Raw genomic sequence first — 23015 nt, 5'->3', positions numbered from 1 at the left:
TGTCACTGATGGTGTTTGTAGACGGTGCTTATCTCTTTTTAATTCGCATATAAAAGGGGTTCCAAGTTCGCTGAGAAACCATTAGTAAGAGTTAAGTCAGCATGGCTAACATAGTCGGAGTAATTTTCCTCTGCGGGCTTGCCGTCATCAGTGCCGGACGCGTGGCTGACGAGGATGTCTTGTTAGATTTCCAACGCGTCAGGCAACTCAGAGGACTTGCCCTTAATTTTGTTGGTCAAGTAAAGGATTTTGATGTTAAGGAATTAAGCACCTTGGACTCCCGAGTGCCAAGTCAGGAGGATATGCTGTGCCTAAGTGATTTGACTACGCTTATGACTGGACTTCAAAGTGGCCAGTACTGGGCACTGAAAAGTAAGTGAACTTTGAACCGAAACCGAGTCCTCATTTAATGGCCGTATTATTTGTATTACGCCAGTGCTCGATTCCTGGGGTTCCATACCATCGGGTCTACTTACGGGAAACAGGTTCGACCTGGGAAACTTCGACGAGTGCCTCAAAATCAATCACGGAGTCAGCCTGGGCAGAACTATCCAGGGAAAGTACTGCTTTCTTTCAGTGTCTCCCACCCAAGCTGTGGGAGTCCAGGGCTCGATCATCGGGAGTTTTAAGACTGCCACTTGCCTACCGGCATCCTGCTCGGCAACTCAGATGAACACGTTTGTGAGTATGGTGGCGAAACAACTGCTTAACGTCAGTATTCCCAGCTCGGTCATGAGTATCAGCGAATCCAGTTGTCAAACTAGTGAAAGTGTACCATGGGACGGACTCACCATTTTTATGATGTAAGTGCGCACACATTTTAATCAGCTCTCGGCTAATGCTTCTGATTACAGAGTGATCTTATCGGTGATGGGCTCTTTAGTGGCTTTGTTTACCTTGTGGGACTACTGTCTGGGGAAGAATCAGGGTGAGTAAACAAAATCTTATCGATCCGATTCAAATTGCACAATGCTTATTAAACTTTCCAGACCAGCTTCCCACCATTGTAAAGGTGTTTTCGGCCAGGGTCAATTCTCGTGCTCTATTTCGCATTGTAGAGGTCAACTCTAGCCCAAATGTGATCGATTGCCTTCATGGAATCAGGTGCTTGTCGCTCATGTGGGTGGTCTTCTGCCATCAATATGTTATGGCAGCTCTTGCCTCAAATATCAACCTTTTCCATGCCATATCGGTAAGAATATATAAACTTAAATTAATTTGAATTTCATTTAATAATAAACTAATAATCTGTTTAGTGGGAGGAGACACCCTATGCCAGTTTTATTCTGCACGGCTTTTTCTCCGTGGATTCGTTTTTCGTCCTCGGCGGTCTATTGGTGGCTCTCATTCCGTTGCGTATGATGGATAGGTAAGACGACTATTTTACTATGATTTCGACACTCCATGATGATATTGGATTAAATTCACAGAACCAAAGGTAAACTGAACGTGCCTTTGATGTACCTACATCGCTTGATCCGCATAGTTCCCCTCTTGGCGATAGCCATTCTGATGTATTTGAAACTCATGCCCATCGTAGCTGACGGACCTCGATTTGGCAGTGGGTACTCTGGAAAAGTGGATTGCGAAAATGGTTGGTATTGGACTTTGCTCTTCGTGAATAACTACAACGAAGAAAAGGTAGGTCCTGGTTTGTGCTAATTCCAATCAAAAAGTAATATCTAATCTTTGGACTTCAGTGTCTTGGTCATACTTGGTATCTGTCGGTGGACATGCAGCTGTTCATTATATCGCCGATCATGCTGATCGCGCTCTACAAGTGGGGAAAGAAAGCAGCTGCTGGCATTTTCGTCCTAATCGTTTTACTTTCTGGCTGTCTCTTCGCCACCATAATGGTCAACAAGTACTCCTTGGTGCTTAAGTATGTAGATCATGTTTTTATTTTGCTAACCCAGTTTGAAAACAATATATACATTTGTCTAGGCATTCTTCAATGGATGCACAGAAGGATATGTATTTTGCTACACATACCCATGCTACACCTTGGCTGACAGGATTTCTATTTGGCTACATTCTACACTTGAACAGGGGAAAGAAGTTCCAGCTTAGCAAGGTAGTCGCGTGGTCAGGATGGATTCTTTGCCTGGCCATGATCTTCACCTCGATCTTTGCCCTCTACCCCTACGCAAAGTGGACCGGTCCAGAATTGTCCACCTTTGCGGAGGCTTCCTACTACACTCTCACTAGAGTGGGCTGGTGCATGGCCCTCTGCTGGGTGATCTTCGCTTGCATGAATGGATACGGAGGACTGGCCAATAGTTTCCTCTCCTCCCCGCTTTGGCAACCGCTCTCTAGACTATCCTATTCCGTTTACATGTGGCACATGTTCTTCCAGGAAATCAATACCAGAAGCATGCGAACGAATTCATATTTCTCGAACTACACCATTGTAAGTGTTCAAGTGTTCATTTTGGGGTAATAGTTGATACCTTAAACTGTGACCATAATCTTTCTAGATGCTCAACTTCTGGTCCACCTTTGGATTTGCCGTGCTGTTTGCTTATGTGATGCACTTAGTAATTGAGGCGCCTTTTGGTGGTCTCGATTACTTCCTGAGGCCAAAACAAAGATCTCCCCCTCTGGTTAAACAGAAATCCCAGATAGATGACAACGGACACAATAACCTCGAGGAGCTTAAAGTAACGACTCCAGCACCTGCTGAAAATTAGTTGTAACAACGATCCTGCATTCCTAATAGTCTTAGTAATTTATATCATTAATATACATAAGTAAATAAATGTACATTATTTTTTACCAAGCAACACGGTTGTTTGATTCATTTTCTTAAAGCCGGTTAGTGGTTGGCCAGCTCCTGCCTGAGTAAGACATTTATCTACGACTCCTACGCTTCCGACTGATGGGGCTAGACCCACAGCAGGACCCCTCCCACGCCACTTCTCTGGTTGCATGCCCCGTGTAAATTTAAGCCTGAAAACAAATGGAGAACTTCTTGACTCGCGTCGACTTCGCTTAGCCCGATGCCATAAACTACGTACGACTGCCGTTGCAACTCCAATCGCAACTGCATTCAGGGTTCTGGCCTGGGCCGGCAAAGCGATCTGGCTCCGGATCCGAATTCGAATTCCCACTGCGCATATTTTATGGCAGTTACGCGGCTGGCGGGCAACTTAATTAGTGCCTGCTGGTGCGCTTCGACTCCGGGTCGGGTTCGACTACCATTTCCATTTCCACTTCCACTTGCACATCCACTTCGATTGCGGCAGGGACAGCTGCAATGCACCTGACATTTAACATTATTACGCGGCGCCTCCGTCGAATACCGAATGAGAATGAGAACGCGAATGAGACTGACTTGGCGGCCATTACAGGCAGCGCCTTAAAGTGGCATTTCGGTGGTGCTCGCGTTTAAGCGGCGTTAAGCTTAATGTGCACCACATTGACACCGCCGCCGGCACACGGAGGCCCACGTGGAATATGGAGCATGGCACATGGAGCCTTGACTCCCTACTTTCGGTGACAGTGATGGCAATCCCAGATCCTCAAACATTGCCAGATTTACTGGTCAAATATGTATATTTTGCGTAATAATAAATAAAATAAATAAATATTATTCTGAAATTGTTGTATTTTTAATTAATTCTATTCATTAACAAACTTTAAGTATAGACTATAAAGAAATACAACTGAATTCGAATGTAATGCTCAAACATATTTGATTTTTAGGATGTTTTTAAAGAGTCTTAAGAAGTTGGCAACACTGTGTTCCGTCGGCTCAGTTGCATTAACGTTTTGTGACTGCGCCAAGGGTTGCGTGTTCGATTGCAGTTGCTTGCATTTAATGGTTTAGGGAACACTTCTGTGGGAGGGCGAGGCCACTTACGATTCATTGAATTGCCCCCGAATCCCGACTCCAGTGGGGCACAATTGAAAATCGATCCGCCTTCGTGTCGCTGCTGTTTTCGGTGTTGTTTTCGGTGCATCCCTCTTAATGGACAGACGGACTCTTTTGACCCACAGGGAGGGCGGTATATAGCCGGCCGTAAGTCTCTAAAATAAGCTTTTGTAATATGCTACGAGAAGGACTCTGCCCGAAGAGAGGTGGCTTTTGACAGGACTTCCAATTAGCAGGAGTCAACTGCTCATGTAAACATTTTCCGATTTAACTTTCGGAATTCTGCCGCTTTGCCAGAGCAAAGAACAAAGTACAAAGAACTTTTGTGCACATTTGTGTTTATTATTGTATAAATCAAAAGATAAAGTTGCACACAGAGTTCCTGTTCCGCCCTCCGCCGTCTCTACTCCTTTGGTAAGCCCGGGATTCGCTTGGTTAGGTTCTCCTGGCCGGACGGGGTATCCTCCGGTTGTTCCATGCACTCCGTGTTCTGTTTGCATGCAGAGGCGCAGTACGTAAACTAAACGGAGAGCACACATACACTTGCATGTGGGAGGCGTGCATGTTTGTGGCATTATAAAATATATCTGGGCACCAACAACAATGGTGGCTCTTTGGGGCTCTGCCCAATTCAAAGTTCGTAATGGCAAAATGGCGATCTGGCTACCTCTGCTGCTGCTGGCTGGCCCGTTGTTGTTGTCACATTTAAATGCCAAACTTCACCGGACATGCTTCATAGCTCTAATTATACATGCGCCTTCCTTGGAACGCCTTCCGTTATTCGGGCGAAGGAAAAAATACAATATAGCCAAGGAGGACAACAATGGAGCGCGCAGAGCCAGGACCCTCGTTATTGTTATTGTTGTTGCCATTGCTGTTGTTGAGACTGCATTGTTGTTCGGTTTGTTGGCCCCTTGCCAACAGGCAACGCGCCGTATGCGCAATGTGGCCTGCTATTTTTCTAACCACATCTAAGCACACACAGCTATGCTCAAAATAATAGTAGTGGGATGTTTTAATAAAAATGTATTATTAGAATTGTGAGTCTAGAATCTATTTAGAAGTGATTTTTGACATATATTAATTTTATCAGATACATTATATTTATTATATCTTTTCATTTTCATTTCTATTATTTTGCACATGACTGCTAAGGGCAAGGGTGTATTGATGTAAGTGTATGGGTGTGGGAGGGAGACAGTGACTTTTGCTTGAGTCAAAACCTCTGGAGAAGTTTGCATGTCTGTTTAGTAATTCAGAGAAAGGGGAGAAGCGAAGGCCCGTCACTCTTTTGATTTGATTAGTACCCACACAAACACAATAAATTTATGTAAATTCTGCCAGCATAAAATATGGCATTAAAACGTAATGTGCAACTCCAGGCACGCAAAACCAAATCGGGAAAAAATGAAGACATTATGCTCGAGCCAAGATTATAGACTGGCTAATGTGCCGCTGACCCTCGATGACCAAGGCATTACAATTGTCGGGCTAAAAACTTTCATTAACAGGGAAGCATTAGCATATTTGCTCAGCGCCGTTTTTATAAATCACTTCATTGACATTTTTTACGAGGCGTCAAATCGGCGGTCGGGGAGTTTGCTGGCAAACTTTTCGAGAACAAAACATGTCCAAAGTCTGAGAAAATGTCTGAGCCTGCGGGCGGCGTTTGGGGATCGGGACACCCGACCCATGGCCCAAGACCCATAGCCCTTGGCCAAGATTGACGCGCCGCTTACGTGCCATGGAACCATTTGTCTTAGAGCCGCACTTTGCGTGTCTTAATTAGCGCCCCACCACCTTCCACCGGAGGTTTGCATCTCATCCTCCTTCTCCTCATGACACAACAACCCGAGAAACTTTGCCGACGCCAAGTCTGGAATTTATGTATCCCAGATAAGAGAACACTGATAAGACTATAGATTCCAGGGCCTTGGCCTGTCTTTGCCCTGAGTTATTATTGAAGACGCGACATGCTAATGAACTCGGCTAAGAAATGGGCTCCAAGTGGGTCACAAAGGAAAGTTTTATTTCGGGGCAGGAAAAACTTAATTAGCCGTGTTTGGGGTTTACACTTTCTAATTTACTAGTATACATAGCTGCTTCGATACAGATTGAGTAAGAGATTTGCATTATAAATACAGCTAAAAAACACTTTTAAATAAGGCCAACGAAAAGTTTCTTGAAAGACTAGTTTAAAATGCAGCACTTAGATTACATGCAACATTTAGTCATTAATTTCTTTAAAGATAATAGCATGACTGGCGTTGAAACTTGTAAAATTGGGTCACTCTATACGAAATTCCCGCTTACTGAAAAGTATGGTCTAGCTTTGGTGCCCAGAGAAAAGCCGCCTTTGTGTTGTTAATGAAACTTTAAGCCTTCAGCCGCCATTGTCCTGGCCTTCATTGGATATTCGAGGGGTCAGGTGGACAGCTGCCGGCTGATAAAGCCCCGCGAATGCTAATTAAAGCCTCGCACTGCGCTCGAATGTTCCGCCTCTGGCTGAGCGTATGCAAATCGTGTAAATCAGAGAGTTTAGTGCCACTGGCCACTGGCCGTGTCCCACCATAAGCTGCCATATTTAGTTAAGTAATCAGGATTTTTGTGGGAGGCAGCCTGGAGGTGGCAACTGGCTGCCGTTGGCCAATGGGCGTGGCTGGAAGGGGTTCAAATTGTTGACTGGGACAACAAAAGAGTTTTCTAGTTTTCTGCCCAGGAGACTGGGGATCGGGGCCCCATGTATTTTGTCGATGACTTTGTCCTTTTCCCCCCAGCTGATGTCCGTGTTGGTGCCGGTGGTGGTGTGCTACTTGTAGTTGTGTGTATATTATTATGTCGACAGGACTCCCCCAGTGTCTGAGGACACACTGCCTTGTCCTGCCTTTGTGGCTGGCATGTGGTGCTCGTTAAATGCTAATTGCCGCATACTTGTAACCACTTTATGTGGATGCCTTTGTGCAAGCAACCCCTGTCCCTAACCCCACCCACACCCACACCAGTGAAAAACAAGGCAACCCCGCCTCCAATTGGGTGTCGGGCTAATTGAAACTGTGCACTACCCCTGGGCCCGTCGCCGCATTTGTAGCGAAAACTATTACCACATTTCGCGGCCATCAATCAAAGGCTTAATATCCGCGAGCCTCATGCTCGGTTCCCCTGTCAGTGGAATGAGCTTGTCAGAGCCAGGGAGACGGCACAAAGTGCATCATTCGACCGCTAATTTGGGCCGTAAATAGGAGCCCCACTGCAGTTTCCAGCTGACCTGCTGTTGGCCTTTTCGAAACTCTGGTATTCATAACGTAACGAGTCAGTTTCGCATGCAAATGTCACCAGTTGTGCAGGCCTAAACGGCTGGGTGGGTGTGGGTGGCTGATAGGTTGGCTCAGTGCAGCAAGATCATGCTGCCATATGTGACCTGTGCGAAGACGAACCCACTCGATTCCGGTTGCCGGCAGTTCGAGAGCTAAACCTCATTAGAAGTGGCCCACTCCGCCTCCTCTGAAACTTCTGAACGTGGCAGCTCTCATTTTAGCATTTATCGTTCAGTTCTTCAATGACTAGGCCAACTGGCCATCGGGCCAACGGGCTCTCTTAATTATCGAACATCGGCCAAATGCGTTTTTCTATTGGAAGCTGGTTGAGGCCGGAGTTCATCAGCCTGCGCCTCAATTTGCATAATTTCCAGCCCGGAAGCTCAAGTGCGGCGCTGATTGTGGGGGCTCATGACTTTCATATGCTCGCTGGGTTGGGGAATGCAACGGCATCCATTTACCCAATTTGTTGGCCAGAATTTATTTGTATAGTCCATGTCAAGGATGCTGATGCTGATGTGATGCCATGGCTCGCGGGCATCGTGGCATCGTGGGTGGGCATGAAACACTCGAAATGACATTACGGCCCGTGTTCGACGGTTCGAGGCTTCGAGGCTGGCAAAAGGAATCAATATTATGCAAATAGCCAAAGTGGTCAGCCGACCCACAGCCGACCACCCACAGTTCTTCCAGCCATTTCGTTTCTGCATTTCAATCGACGAGAAAATGACGGCAATGGCATATTATTTTGCTGCATTTCATTTCATTCGTTGTGCAATAAAGTGCATTTTGATTTGCCTTTAACAGGCATCGGGAGTGGCATAATAAATTATGCATGGCAATGCATGGACAGTGTGTTAACCTTTTTATCCAAGTTGATTCTCCAAATCAATGCGGAAAACTTTTCATATATATTTAAATTTTCAGCCCTGGCCATAGTGTTCATAAATCGCCATCTGCCACGTGCCCACTGATCACCATCTTTCAGCACCGCCTTTTTGATTAAGTGTCTGCGGCAGGACCCCACCTGGCTCTCTTGCCACGCCCACTTCTTTGGCGGCAAGTTGGCGCTGTCAGAAAGTTCGCTGCACTCATTAATCAGGCCCCGTGTGGAAACTAATTTAATGCAACTTAAATCAAAAGCAATTGTTGTTTTAGCCCGCTGCAATTTAGTCAGCCACTTCCGCACGCACCTCCCTGAAAAGAGGTTGCTGAACTGGGTGGTGGTTGGGTGGTTCAGCGGTTCAGGGGTTAGACGGTCCTGTTTGCCCCATCCAATTGACGCGTCATAATTTCCAACACCATCGCTGTGAGGCTATGACCGCGCCCAGTTGAGTGCAAACTAAATTTATCAGCTTCGCAATCGCTGGCAATAAATTTCTACCTCCGCCCCTCCAACAATTCACCGCCCTGTACCAACTGACCACGCCCACTTTTCCGACAAGCCCGAACATATGATGGCTAAGTTGGTGTATTTGGGTAAGTGGCAAGTTGTAACACTTCAAAATTCGAAGAGAGCTTGAATTCCGTTTAAAATACACATACTAGTTATATAGGTAAGTCCAAAAATATTTTCAATGAATTTAAGTTTCTTCTGCATTCATTTTCTTTTGAATAATCAAATATTCCTTAAAAAACTTGAAATCCAAGGCCTTTTCTCTCGGTGTAGCAATTCAAACCCAGACATTTAAATGGCGTCGCTTATGCAATGCAAGGCACACATAAATCTTGACCAAACTGGCCAAGTGCAGAAGCAGATTAGATTGACCCCGTGGGTGGTGCTGGGTGGTGGTGGTGGTGTGTGGTTGGTTGGCCAGGTGGTTTGGATTTGGTTCGGAAGAGGCATACGCAAGGTAAACAGGATCGCCTGAATTGCCGCGGGCCACGCATGAATACCATTCTGACCCGAACCATTTGCGTGTGACCGCCCCTCAGTTTGCCCACACCTCCACCCCAAAAAAACAAAAAAATGTTACCCACCTATTCGCGCTTCTCCACTGTTTTTATTTCGGTACTAGCTTTGTGAAAGTTTTTTGCGTGCATTTCTATTTATGTGCCGCGCATAAAGTTTAGTGCGCCGTCAAAATGTTGGCCACGAAGACCAAGAAGGGCAGAAACAGGGTACAATGGCACATAAAAGGGATCCGAGTTGTGTTAGCCGGCAGCGCCTAAAAGGCTGCACGCAATTTTTTCATTCGCCGCCATTCCGTGCGTGTGTATTTGTGGGAGAGAGTACGTGTGTGTGAGATTGGGCGTCTGTGTGCGCGTTGCGGTTTGTTTGCATACAAAATTTGTACGTGTTATTTTAACTTTGCCGCTTTTATGTTCTATATATATAATTTTTTGTATCTTCTGTGTTGGCACTGCAGAGGCAGCCACGATTTTAACACCTCTGCAAACGGGAAGGTGGAATATGGGAGTGGAGTAACTTTGGTCCTTCAGGTGTTAATGGTTGCTGTACGGACCGTGTGCGTGTAGCAGATAACATTTCCGTATCCGGTTTCGTATCTGTGCGGGAATCTGCCGGTAGCGCGGAAAATAAGAAGACAACTTCGTGTTTGCTTTCACATTTATATTTGTTTAAACACTCTGGGGGAAAAAGGGGTCTTGTCGTACTCATTTACTGTATACATATACATATCATCATATATAGTAGTTATATCTTTCGGGAGACTTTATCCTATAGGTATCGCTACATACAGGATGTGGGGAATATTTTCTGGGGGACAGTTCGGCTACAACTTAAACACCTAACTTATAGTTCTAGTTTAGCAAAGGTTCTTAACAATAAGGATATGACACATATCCATGTTCTCTTTTATACAGTTCATACAACTAGGATGTGCGGCAAATCAAAGCTTCTCAACTTTGGAGCCATCGGTAATGCATCCATCAACAATATAATTTAATTTTAAGTTCCCTTCTCCCTTACGGACTTAATTTACAAAACTAAATACAATTGGAAATACTTTTCAGAGTCAGGAAGCAAATACTTTCCAGAATCGTAACTAAAAGAGGGGAAAAGAGCACTTTTCCAGCTTACTTTTCCCCATTTGTTTTTTCTTTTTGTTTTTTGCAATTATGTAGTTTTAGCATCTGTTATGGGAAAGTTTCCAGCTACCATTCGAAATTGATGCCACTCAGACATTATTTGACAAAAGTCCAAAGTTTGCCCTAGACTTTGTCGTTCCATTCAAGTATTTACACAGAAATTACGCACAACGAACCCTCAGCTGGGCTTGATTCGGGAACGATGGGCGGGGATATGTCATATATATATATGGGATTCGAATTTAGTTACTTAACAATTTTGCTAATTGAATTCTGTGCGTCTCTCTGCGCATGAGTTTACTTTTTCGTTCCGAATGGGATCTGTTTTTAATACTATTTAACTCGTTTCCACTCGCGTTGCTTAATGATTTTTACATGCTATAACACATTTACCCAATTTGTCTGTTTTTCATTTCCCTTCTCGTCGCCTCCCGTCGCTTAAGAACTAAGGATATTACACTTAAAGTATACAAAATCACCATTTATGCTCTGCAATTGCAATTGAATTGAATTGAATTGAAATGAATGCTTGTTAATTGAATCGAGTCGAATGGGGTGCCATCTGCCATCTTGGCGGTCCGGCTTAGGTCAGCTCCGCGCCAAGTAGCCACTGCCCAGTTCTGGCCAGGATGATGGCGATGGTTAGCGTTCGCAGAAAACTGCTCTCCGAGTGTCCAGCCGCACCTTTCACTGTGTGGAAGAAATGGGGCCAAGGGACAGCGAATCGAATTAGTTAGGAGTCGGCAATGGCTCCGTGTCAGGTCACTCACCCAGCAGCATGGCCTCGCGGTTGTCGATGATCCCCGGCCGCCGCTGCAGGACACTCTCCTTGCCACCCTTCCACAGCACCGGCGATATGCTGGCCAGGCACTTGACGCGCATGTCGCCCTCGTGGAAGTGGCGCGGCTCCAGCGGCAGCTGCAGGCCCAATGTCGAGGTGATTAGCCCGTGTTTGTGCACGATGTCGTTGTATTTGTGCAGGTAGTGCTCGTCGAGGATCTGAAAAAAGTTGGACGGGGAGCTTAAATGCTGCACTGAGGAAAAGGCTTTATGAAGATAAATGTTTGTTTTGACTCTTTTGAGTCAACTCGTAGTGTTAATTAAAGTCTGTTTGAATTAAATTTATTCTTCAATTCCGTCTGGTTTTGTCTGTCTTAAGTTTCTAATCCTTTTATAGTCTGTTCTAATATAAGAGCCAAAATTCATGGAATCAGACTTAAATGACGTTGCAGTTAAATGCCATTTAATAATTGATTTCAATGGGAAAAGTGATAGATGTCATTAATAAACTTCCAAAATTGCAAGGGACAGGCAATTCTTATTGAAATAAAGACAACTAGTAACTGACAAGGCGAGAGCTGAAAGGCAATGTGAAATGCATTGCTTAATTTACCATGTATATGCTAGGCAAGGTATTAAAAACTGCAAGCCTTGCAAAAGTTACAAGCAAGCGTTTGAATTTTTCGGAGTTAATTCCCAGTTGCTTGCCGTGTACAAGCGGAATTAAAAGTCTGAATCGGGAGTTTCCTGCCGTCAAGTACTAGAGGTTGACACACGCGGCGTATGAGCAACGAAACGGAAACGGGACCCGCAATGGGCGTGTCTGGAACATGTCTGGCGAATGCTTGAGGGGACGCCTTTGTGCTCCAAGCCGGATTCGGAGTTGGAGTAACAGCCTCCGTCTTCGTCTACGCCGCCGTCTCCAAGTCCGACTTCCAAGTCCAATGAAGGTTACAATTACAAGAGCTTGATAATTCCTCCCTTTCTGTGTTTGCTGCTGTCAGCAGAGTGCACTGCCTCCACGAGGGGCGGAAGTGGATCGGTGCTCGGTGGGGCGGTGGGGTGCTCGTGGTGTCGAACAAATGGGAAGGGGGCTGCACTTAAACTTGGCTTGAAAAGAAATAAAATCATTTGCCATAAATAAGAAAAATGTGCAGACCTGATAAAAAATGTGAAACGCTCAAATAAATAACTTGAACTTTTCCCTGCTGCTTTTTTTCGATTTGCTTCGAAATTGGGTTCTGCGAGGGTAATCGGAATGGGAATTCGAATTCGGTCTGTCCTCGGGGTATCTGGGCGGGGGGAATTGGTTAGCACTTTGCCAGCGAAATTGTTGCCATTTGTTAGGCGATTGGTTGCCTTTTCCCGAACGCTCCGCCATTGTGCCTCGATTTAAACTTTAAGGGCATAAATTAAAACTGTGAGGTCCGATTGCGATTCCGGTTCCCTGCTGACACAACAAACATGCTAGAAAATGCCGTCAGCTGTCCACAGTGCCGCTCCCACGCAAAACACTGGGAAATAGGGAGGGCTGGTCATAAAACGGGGCCACTTTGAATGCCCGGCGCATTCCGGAAACTTTCACCCAAGATGCCGCCAAAATTTATTTCCACGCATTTTGCGGCCTGACCAAAGCTCTTATATTAGAAGTTTTTCGTGGAATGGCGAGAATATTCTTGAGCCCCAACTCAAGATGGACACTTTTATTGTAAATTGCAGGAATGCCTTGCAGGGCGGCGCGTATACGACATGTTGTCGTAGACGGCCAGACAAATGTTATTAAATGAGCTCTCCACCATTTCATTGTTCTCCAGGCTGGCCCCTATATACATACGTTTGACGGATGCTCGGGTTGAATATGATAGGGTGGTCTTCATTATTCAGGAAGGGTGACGAAAGAGGGATGATTCCAGCTGCCATTGTTGGAAGGCAAATAAACCGGGAATCGTGCCTAATCGCACTTATTGATTTTTCTCGTATTTATACAAAGCGAACGAGAGGCACGAAGCCTCCGGATTCGAGGATTTGTGGAAGGGGAAGTAAGCATGGTACAATGAACTAACTCGTACCTTAACGCCTCGATTCACACAATTTGAGTGCCATGTAGTCAGCGCCGACGATAAAATGCAGTGCGCCACCCACTCGCCGCCTCTCGATTTTTGTGTTCCGGCCACGGCAGACATGTAACGAGCTTTCGGCCAGATGGATGGCCCAGTACCCAGTACCCCGTTTCAGACCCCCATCCTGAGCCCCACCCCCATTCACCCAATATATATGTATACACCTGACGTAACCTACCCTAAGCCCCCGACATCGGGCCATAAAACATGCCAAAGCCAAAAGGGAAGAAAGACCGAAAAATGTATTCGAAGCCTGCCCGTCTACATGAGTTTTGTTCATGAAATTATTTCAACAACCTGCCCAGCTGAGTCCACTTGACTCGGGGTCCGTTCTCGCTGTCTGCTGCGTTGTTAGAGGCTTAAATATTTACTGTATGCATAATTTCTACATTTTTTCCCCGCTCTTGATTAGCACGGCACCGTTTAGGTGCGGACCCCCAAAAAAAGGGGTGAATGTTGTAACGTTTTATTTGACTAAGGGGGAAACTCACCGGCTGCTCATTGACAAACCACTGCAAATGCGAGGCCGGATGCGACTTGCCTGACGTGCAATTTAAATACAAGTATTCGCCGATCTGATACTGATACTGCTGTCCTCTGATGTGTGGTCCATCGCGCGGCAGAACTGAAATGAAGCGGGATGGGGGATACATCAATTATGGATACAAGATTTGCATAAGTAAAATGGGGGATTAATGCCAGATATTATCCCTTCTGATGTTATCTGTTTTGTTGGCCATTTCCCCATATTCACATGGCCAAAAGTCCCCCAAACCAGTTACCAATAAATATTTGCTGCGGCTTTCGCCCCTTGGTCGAGTAATTTATTAACAATTTTTCGTGTTGCTTTGCCCGGCAAATATTTACCCGGCACACACACTTCGCTTTTTTGGGGGCCTTTCCCCCTTTTGCACAGACGATTTCAATGGGATATACAAATAAATATTTTTTCGCTGCTCAAATAGAACATAAAACACACAGATAAACCAACAGCAACAACTGCAATTGCAAAGAGGATTGCGGGGTGGAGTTCTCTGGGTGTTCGGGGACTACACAAAATATGTTGTAAGCGGCCAGACTGCGGAAATATCCATTAAAATGGCATTTTAACTTATAAATCGCTGGCGTGGCCGCCCCGCAGCCCCCCTTGCCGGTCTACCGTTTTTATATATTCCCTTTTGCCGCTGGCCATTTGGTTTAAGTAAATAAAAATAGTAAAAAACTGTGGGGCAGAGCGGAAAGGAGCAAAGTTTAGCGCGTGTGTAAAACGTTAAAAAATGCTGGGACCCGGCTTGGATTACAAAAATATGCTGTTATGAAACTAAAGCTTATGAATGACTTTTTAAAAGCATTTCCGCCCGCACGGCCCGATAAAGAAAGCCAAAACAAAGCATTAGTCGACCAAAAGCAAAAGCCGGCAGAAGCTGCAAAAATAAACTCGATCCGAATCAGAATATATATATATATATGTACATATGTGTATATGTACTTGTAGTGGGTGGATGTGTGGGCGAGCTTGTGGCGGAAAGTGGACCGCAGAAATGGTAAACAGAGCCACGAAAAGGCTTTTAAATATTCAATTTAAAACAGCTAAAGCTTTTACCAAAAATAATAAAATAATAGAGGAGAGCGAATGAAGGTCACAGCAGGGATAATTTTATTCGATTCAGCTCTTAATGCATTTCTCTCACAGCATGAGCGACAGGTTTTAATTTGAGTTTCATTCATAGGCATATTAAAATCCTATTTGTCTTACTTATTTCAACTAGTAATTCCAATAAAATCCCATATCAATTCCCACTCAAACATTGAGTTCTCTGAGTTCTTAGCCGCTTATTGAAATTCCTTGCAGCTTGAATCAAAAATCTGTGTACAAAATCCATGAATACTATTCACATTGGATTCGGTCTGTATCGAAATGCTGCTGAACAAATAAGCAAACAAGATCCTTCTCTATGATGCCAATAACGACGGAGGTCCTGATTTAAAACCCGCTCCTGCACCCCCCCGCATTTGTCATGTATTTACGCTCCCAATATTTGCCTGTAATTGATGTGAAATTTTTCGAGCAAACATTTGCTCGGTTGTGTGCTGCTTGCGGGGTGCAACAAATATAATAAAATCGGGGCAGGCAAATGCGGAACGTGACTTCGAATAGATTGGCATTCGCATTCGCAATGGCAGTACTTACACACAATGTCCATCCGCCCCTCGCCCTGCACCGATGAGAAGTTGGGCGCCTCGGCGGACACCTCGCAGCGGTACAATCCGGTCGAGTTGAGCGTCAGTCCGCGCAGCAGAACGCGACTCGCGTCCGAAAGCTCCTCCTGAATAAGCAAGAAAATTAACATAGGTAAATATCAACAATGCCTCAAATGTAAATTCTACGGCCAGCAAAAATATACAGTAGCTTAATTTTAGAAAAATAGGATTTAGGAAATGAAATCGGTGCTGAAAATACAATGGCCTTATGGTTTTATTTTGTTTTGAATATTTCTTTTGAATACTTTGGGTGTACTCACAATGACTCGCACACCGTCCACCCGGTAGCTGGTCTTCGGCGGCCGGGCCTTTGGCACGTATCGGTAGAACTCCTCGTTGTCCTTGTACCACTTGATGGCGTACAGGGCTTCGCCTTCCTCGGGCTGCTCCTCCTCGTCCTCGTCCTCCTCCTCCTCGCGATCGTGGCTATCGTCGAAGCTGTCCGCCCGATCGAAATCGGGCATATAGGCCGCCGGACCGCCGTTACTGTTCCCGTTGCTCACGGACACGGATCCGCTGTGGGTACTGGCGCCCACATGGGCGGCGCCCAGATAGCCGGAGGCGGCACTGCCCCGGTAAACACTGTGCCCGTACGGCGACTTCTCCGGCGGAGCTGGCAACTGCTGATGGCTCTGTTGGCTCTGGTACTGACGCATGGCGATGGGTTCCCGCTGCCTGGGCCGCTGCCCATGTTGCCGCTGGCTTTGCCGCATCCTCGAGCGGTACGACGACCGTTCGTCCTCCAGCGCATCGCCATCAGGATAGTGAAACTCTCCGGCGTGGGTGTTGTGTCCGTGGGCATGGTCCGAGTGGCTCTGCAGACCCGTGACCGTGTGGTGCGTCCGGTTCAGCTCATACTGGCACTCCAGAAAAGCGGACTCGCCACGCAGTTTGTAGGCGGGAATGGAGACCTTAATCATGCGCAGGCCAACGGCAAAACCTGTTAAGAAATGAACATAAATACGTATCGCAATGAAAATTTATGCTGTACATATTTCAAATAATAATATAGTAAAAGTTATAGTTATAGCTCAAAAGCTGCGTTCTCCATTCCAGAAAACTTTTACTCAATAATGGTGTCACCAATCAGGCGAAAATATTCACCAAAAATATCAAAATAATTTTCTTTATCGCCCAAGATGAAAACGACAAATATTGAAATCAGCGAGACTGGGAAATCAATAAACTGGCAAGTCGCCCGGGGATGCCGAGCGCATATTTGCATAAGAAAAGGGCGCAGGATGCGGGATGCTAGCAAGGATACTCGGCAAGAGCGAAAGGACAGAGTTCAGAGGACCCGCCGGGCAATCGCCAAGGATTACGCTAGTCGCAACAAGGCCAGAGGAAAATTAAAATATTTTCCGCATTGTCCGGGCCGTCAAGACGAGTCAACTTCTTGTAGCTGATGACGAAGCAAATTTTCCGCCTGCCAGCCTGCGCTGGCCAAGTATTTGCATAATTGATTTGTCCTCTGGACTAGACCACTAGTCCTGCCCGGCTGCCAGCACAAACAATTATTGTTTTAATTAAAAAGGACCCACGGTTTTGATCGTCAATTGCTTATTTATGAGTAGCGATTCTGAAATATGCAGGCGGTCGGAGGCGGATAAATTGCGGCAGGTGGAATGGCCATTGTTCTGGGCGCAGGCTATCTGTTATCCCGTGTCGGCCGGCTCGTAAATATTAATAAATGAGTGCGTAATCGGGCTTAATCCTTTGTGAAATTACAGCACCGCCGAGCCAGGGCCACAATTTATGAAGGCTGGCCGTGTGGCAGCCGAAGGACACCCAGGACGACCAACAGGATATGGGCCGTTTGTACACTTCCTGGCTGTCATTCACCCCCAGAATTAGCGGTTTATTTTGGCGGAGCTGCTCAACCAGCGTTAAATTAGAATCGCAGTCGTCATAAATATTTGAATATCTGGCCATTAGGAGCAGGACTCTGCGTCGTAATTGGCCATTGGCACTGCCATTGCCAGCTGGCAAAACTTTGGCAGCCGCTTAAAGACGTCAGCAATTGAATGGGATTAAACAGATTGACAGTCTCTGATCTGGGACTTGGCGAACAAAACTTTTCCATTGCAGCTGCACAACTTTTCAGGCACCCAGTCTCGCAGGCCCCCGGGAGACCGATTGAAATTGGCAGGACTGAAGCGTGTGGTTGCGGATACTTGATGCTCGTCGAGTGCAGTAAACAATTTTGATTTGCCTAACTCTCATTTAATTACGAGCTGAATTAGATTGCTTTTGATTTGGTCTCGAGAATGCCAGAATTTTGCATTTTAACGTGTTAGCCAGAACTAATTACATTTGGCCATTAATTAGCGCCGGCATTTCAAGTACCTGGCGTGTGGGTGAAGACGTTGTTTAATTGGCCAATTTTTATGACAGCGACTTTGATGGACGAGTTGAGGTGCGTCCGCCCCGTGCCCCACGCCCACCTGCTGATGTCAGTCGGGAAATGGGCTTAATGAAATTAGGCCGCTTGCCGAAAAAACAAAGGCCAGAAACCGACTACTGCAGATGCGATACCATATGCTCGTTTGTATACAAGAAACATGTCAAGACAAAGAGGCCTGTGAAAAGCGGTAAGCACATGCCATTTGGGCAATGCTACGTCATGTCTAAATGTTAATTAAAAAACAGCAAAGTCCCAGTCAAAAAACGATGGCTGAATCGCATGGAGAGGAGCAAACAATGGGTGAAAGTTGCATGAGAGCTGATTAAAATTGCCTGCAGGGCGGGCTCCTTTGAAAGAAATGTAGCCGGGGGAAATAAGAGCATTCCCTTCTCGCCAGACAGTCAACTCTGCATTGATAACAGCCAAGTCGAGTCGAGCGACGAAAGCATACGTATACATTCAGATCCGAAATTAAATTACAAGTTGATGTGCTCCGAATGGAATTCCATTTCAATGAGTTTTGTGGATAAATACACATTCAACTCGTAAATATGCCACAAGCACAGCATCTCAGCATTGTCTAAATGCAACCCTGTGTGTCTATCCTTATGAATGGGGAACCACCACAATTGTACTGCATTAAGTAAGGATTTTGAGGCCTTTTCACATGAAAATAAAAGCTTTTTATGAAAAATCTGTAAAATATAGCCAAAGGGTATGTTATGTATCTTCCTGTCTTACAAATAATATTGGGTATGAAGCACTTTAGTTTGCGTTGAAATTAATTCCTGACTTTCTACTCACTGTTTGGCTAATTAAAGGTTTTATTATCGTAGTTCGTCGTTGGAATGGTTTCCAAGTTTATTTTATTTTGCCAATTTTTTTAATTGATATTTAATCAGGCAATTTACGCTTCACAGCCATTGAGGCCCGGGGCAAAGACAACAAAGAGCAAAAGTTCCAACTGTCTGCCTATCAGCTCGCCTGTCTCAGACTCCCAGCTCGACTTGACTATGGCTTGCTCCTCCAGAACCTCCGAACCTCCGAACTTGCCAAAATAAAGTTCCATATTTAAATTAGTATGTAAAGTATCCGCAAAGCAACGCGGCGCACTTGATGTAAATTGAATATGCATAAGCCGGAGTCGTGGCAGAAGAAGGGAATATCATTCAGTATGCATGATAATTTCGTTCATTAACGCATATTTAAACAGGGCTAGCTCCCCACTCAGCAAAGCGGGGGGCGTCCCTTTGGGTTGCCCCGCAGCTCACCTGCAGGTTAAATAAGTCCTCCCCCGTTCTGGTCCTCTGAACTTTTCTGGTGTTTAGCATAATTCGATAAAATTGGCAAACAGAACGAGCAGCGGAGAGGGAAACGAACCATACCGAACCGAAGGACAGGAAAGTAGAAAGACAAACAAAGGAGGAGCTAAAATCTCCGGAAAGAGAAAGGTGGAAGGATGGTGGCCCAAGGTAAACTGACCCACAGTGCGTTGCCAAATAGCGCATAATGAAGGCCGCCATTAGGAGATAAAGCTGGCAACAAAAATCGGTTGTACCAGCTTAGTTGCTATCAATGATGGGCGGATGGGGATGGGAATCGGAGTAGGTGGTGTAGGAGGAGGAGTGGATCGGTTGAACGGCCCTTAACTTTATACCACTAATGAGTTTGCGCCTTTGCAGCAATTATGCGCCCGCTCGTGGAGGCTGGCAAACTTTGCTATCTGTTAAATCATTTCGCTGGAGAATGTTGGCCCGAACCTGAGAACCAGCCAGAAAGTTGCCGAAAAGTGTCAAAAAACTGGAAGGCACAACAAGGACGCCAGTGAGGCTGCCATTGATAGTGGGCTGCCAGCCAAGTTGGAGCGGCGGCTCATTAAGGGCGTATTTCTTATTTGCGGCGTCTAGACTTCATTAAAAACTCTGACGTTCGCTTTTGGCTCGCACATTTTTCGTTCTGGCGCTAGCCGCTTGCCGTGGTTTGATGAATATTTATTGTGGCATTGACAGCTTAAACTCCGCTTAATGTTGTTCATTAAATGCGTTGAAAAAACAATTATTGCGGCCACGAGTTGCGGGGCTCGGCGGGTGTTGGACGCTAGGCGCTTGGCCTTGTGCTAAATACGCAAACAATTATATTAAAAAAATAAAACATCAAGAGAGAGAAATGCAAACGGGGGTCTGAAAAAAAGAACCTAGACGAAATTGTAATGAAAAAGCCTTTGGGATAGTTTTAGTTTAGTTTGCGCAGTAACCGAGCAACAACAAAGGCTATCCTTGCATCGGGCGAAACAAGAACAATGCGGCGCAAAAAAGTATGCAACAGTTTTTGAAAGGCCTGCAGAGAGAGTGAAAGAGGACGAAAGTACTCATACGCCCCGTTGCCACTGCGCGATTGCGTGTGCACTTTTTTTGTTTCGCTGTTGTTGTTTGCAGGCACCACAAGCGACAACGGCCAACAAAAAACAGAAACAGCATGCAAATCTGTTCAAGCGCTTCTGATGTATTCAAGTTGACACAAATCTGGCGCAAATCCTTGCACACATACACACACATTCTCGCAGGCAAAATGGCCACTCCACCCTAAGCGACACTGACAAGGCGAACTAACACCAACACACACACATGTAATGGTGAGACAGGCAACAAAACATTTATGAATAAAATAGAAACAACACGAGCAGCAGCGACAGCAACTGACGAGCGAGAAACGAGCAAATTAAAATCAAAATAACCGCAGGTGATGAGCCAACAGAAAGGGAAGGGAGGGGCGTAGTGGAAAAGGAAAGTCGGGCAAGGAAAAGGAACACGGGAAATGGAAAAGGGGAGAGCGAGGGAAAAACAGTTGCTGAGCTGGCGTGTAATTGAAAAGAGAAATAACAATGGCGGCAAGGCAAAGGCAATGGCGCAACATGTAAACGGTCGTTGTCCCACACGGCGTATGCGCAATATTTGATCACACGGCCAGGGACTCATTTGTGGCCACTTTGAGTTGAGCGAAATGCAAGAAATATTACGATTGCCAGGAAGCTGGCGGAAGACGTGTGCCTCACGTTCCACAAACAATTTGCCAAAGTTTTCCCTTATTATTTCAGCTGATCGAATCGAATTGCGAGCGTCTGCAGTTTGCCCTTCGGAAATCGATTGCCATGTTTTGCACTCTAGGTGCGATTACATATTTGCAAAATGAAATGGAATTTATGGGGAACACCCGCTGCTTCGCTCCGCTCCCTTCGTGCGTCATTGGCGTTTAATACGTGTGAGTGATTTCCCCGGGGGGTTAGCATGCAGCTGGCAGCCGGAAAACCAGAAAAGCAGCGCCGGAAAAGTGCAGAGCCCAAGAACTGCGTCTGTCAAGTCACGTTCACGCGTCTGCAGTTGACAGATGCATATGCGAATGAGTATGGAAATGGAGCCAACTTCGACCCCAGCGAAAATTGACAGCTCACTCGGCGGGCTGGCTGGGTGCTGAAACCTGGGAAATTAAGCCCCGGGAAATTCTATTAAAAAAATTATCATGTTTATTTAAAATAAAGCGAGAATTGCCGCTCCAAGTGGCGGCTTTATGTCTGTGGGTGCTGTGGGTGGCCTGACCCACTCATTTGTATGCGCTCCGCATGCGGCACACAAGAAAAATAACTGAAATAAGTGAAACGAGCGGGTCGTCAGCGGGGATTCGGATGGGTTGGCTTGGATGGGTGGCTCGGAGTGTATATATGAGGATTAGTGGGCGGTTATGCCCTTTTTTTCGGGCTGCCAACACGCACACAGAGTTACATATGTGCGTTTGGGTGTTAAAACGCCACAAGTGACTTTGTCGAGCAGTTACAATTTGCTTTTTATTGACTGGCAAGGTGTCGACACGCGCAAGCATTGAACTGGAAATGCTGGGGAAAATCACCCATTCAGCTCACTCAGCCCACTCGACTGACTGAAACCAACCCACCCGCCGAATGGCATTGAACACTTTTGCACTCACCTTGCAGCAAACAGCAAATGAACACAATGATTCGTGTATCGTTTGTGTATTTCATGTTTATCGCATAATATGTAATCCTTGGCGAAACAATAACGGAGCCTGGTATGATGATGATGATGCTCGGGAGAATGGAAATCCGCTGGCGGAAAACTTTTCTGTGGATTTCTTCTTCTCTACCGCTCTCTTTCGGTCTTGGCGGTTTCTTGTGCTGATTTAAGCGCTTTTTCCCCGGCGCGTTTTCCCATTTATTGTTGCTTGATGGGACTTAGCTCGGTTTGTGTGTTCTCTGCGTATTACTTTCAGAAACTTTTCGCATAAACTTCCAGCCTGTTGCCATTAATAGTTGGCTCGATCCGTTGGCCAGGGACAAGTGCTGCGGCAGTCTCATGTGTTCCGGCTGCAGGCAGCTCATTAAACTCGGTTTTGTCTCACTAGTGCAGCCTGCAAAGAAGATCACAATAAATGGGATTTAATAAAGTTTGATGGTCCCGGTAAAGGTAAAGTTATCCTAATTGTGGTGGGCCCCCTTCCCGTAGACCTAAATTCCAGCGGAGGCCATCCTTTCATGGTGCCATTTCCCACAAAAAGTTCCCTTTTCAATTTGTCCTGGATTCTGTCTGGTTTATCATTTCTCATCAGGTCGGGGCACAAACAAGGCAGCATAAGAATAATTCTCAATCAAATGACATTGTTTCGCTATCTGTTTCTCTTTCTGCAAATGACAGTAACCTCAATTTGGCCATCAGCAAATGATTTCGGTGACCGGAATCTAGAGACAATTTATTGATTGTGCCCATTGTTTCCTGGTTAGCCATGGAAGTGGAATGGCAAATGCAAAGGGAAATGGGAACTCATTACATAACACTCCCATCAGCATTTGACTGTCATTTATTTTTGCCACAAGAGCTACACGTCAGATGTTTGCATGGAAATAGATTTTCCCCAGCAAAACTTATAAATATACGCTACAAATCGAACGCCGACAAAAGGACGAAGGTTAATGCGTGGCCGTAGTGGAGGGCGTGGGCGTTGACAGCTGTTGTGGCCAAATGACGCAGCTGAGGTCATAGGTCAGGTCGTGTGTTCCGCAAAGCTTAAAAAAATCGAACGAAATTAAGAATTCATATGAAAATCAAATCAGAGCCGAATAAAAAGGCAAAACTTTTTGAAGAACTCACAGCAAAAAGCGTTATAAAAAGGCCATCTTACACCGACTCAATGATGCCCTAGTC

At 45.6% G+C, this 23015-nt stretch overlaps 2 protein-coding genes across 2 annotated transcripts; one reads left to right on the top strand and one right to left on the bottom strand.

Moving 5' to 3' along the window:
* The first annotated feature begins 101 nt into the window (after positions 1–101).
* LOC117143844 (nose resistant to fluoxetine protein 6) lies at positions 102–2707 on the top strand. The gene is made up of 9 exons (XM_033308700.1): positions 102–372; positions 437–803; positions 855–928; positions 990–1192; positions 1257–1369; positions 1431–1641; positions 1701–1882; positions 1945–2410; positions 2478–2707. The coding sequence occupies exons 1-9, from the start codon at positions 102–104 to the stop codon at positions 2688–2690; spliced, it is 2100 nt and encodes a 699-aa protein (XP_033164591.1). The 3' UTR covers positions 2691–2707.
* Positions 2708–9755: 7048 nt separating this feature from the next.
* LOC117145081 lies at positions 9756–22220 on the bottom strand. Its single transcript, XM_033310598.1, has 6 exons — positions 21784–22220; positions 15662–16341; positions 15331–15466; positions 13631–13764; positions 11010–11238; positions 9756–10929 (listed from the first exon to the last, which is right to left on the bottom strand). The coding sequence occupies exons 1-6, from the start codon at positions 21836–21838 to the stop codon at positions 10823–10825; spliced, it is 1341 nt and encodes a 446-aa protein (XP_033166489.1). The 5' UTR covers positions 21839–22220; the 3' UTR covers positions 9756–10822.
* Between the last annotated feature and the right edge of the window lie 795 nt (positions 22221–23015).

This window comes from Drosophila mauritiana, chromosome 3R, assembly GCF_004382145.1.
Source record: "Drosophila mauritiana strain mau12 chromosome 3R, ASM438214v1, whole genome shotgun sequence".
NCBI classification, from domain to species: domain Eukaryota; kingdom Metazoa; phylum Arthropoda; class Insecta; order Diptera; family Drosophilidae; genus Drosophila; species Drosophila mauritiana.
The sequence above is the reverse complement of the archived record's forward strand: the minus strand, read 5'-3'. Positions and strand labels throughout refer to the sequence as shown.

What these genes read in the sequence shown, in the direction of transcription:
- LOC117143844 (XM_033308700.1), top strand. Translation starts at nt 102, where the DNA reads ATGGCTAACATAGTCGGAGTAATTTTCCTCTGCGGGCTTGCCGTCATC. An exon ending in CCAGTACTGGGCACTGAAAA is followed by an intron (nt 373 to 436) that starts GTAAGTGAACTT and finishes GTATTACGCCAG; the next exon opens with TGCTCGATTCCTGGGGTTCC. An exon ending in GGACTCACCATTTTTATGAT is followed by an intron (nt 804 to 854) that starts GTAAGTGCGCAC and finishes TTCTGATTACAG; the next exon opens with AGTGATCTTATCGGTGATGG.
- LOC117145081 (XM_033310598.1), bottom strand. Translation starts at nt 21,838, where the DNA reads ATGAAATACACAAACGATACACGAATCATTGTGTTCATTTGCTGTTTG. An exon ending in TGGACGGTGTGCGAGTCATT is followed by an intron (nt 15,467 to 15,661) that starts GTGAGTACACCC and finishes TTGCTTATTCAG; the next exon opens with GAGGAGCTTTCGGACGCGAG. An exon ending in GGGGCGGATGGACATTGTGT is followed by an intron (nt 13,765 to 15,330) that starts GTAAGTACTGCC and finishes GCTTCATTTCAG; the next exon opens with TTCTGCCGCGCGATGGACCA.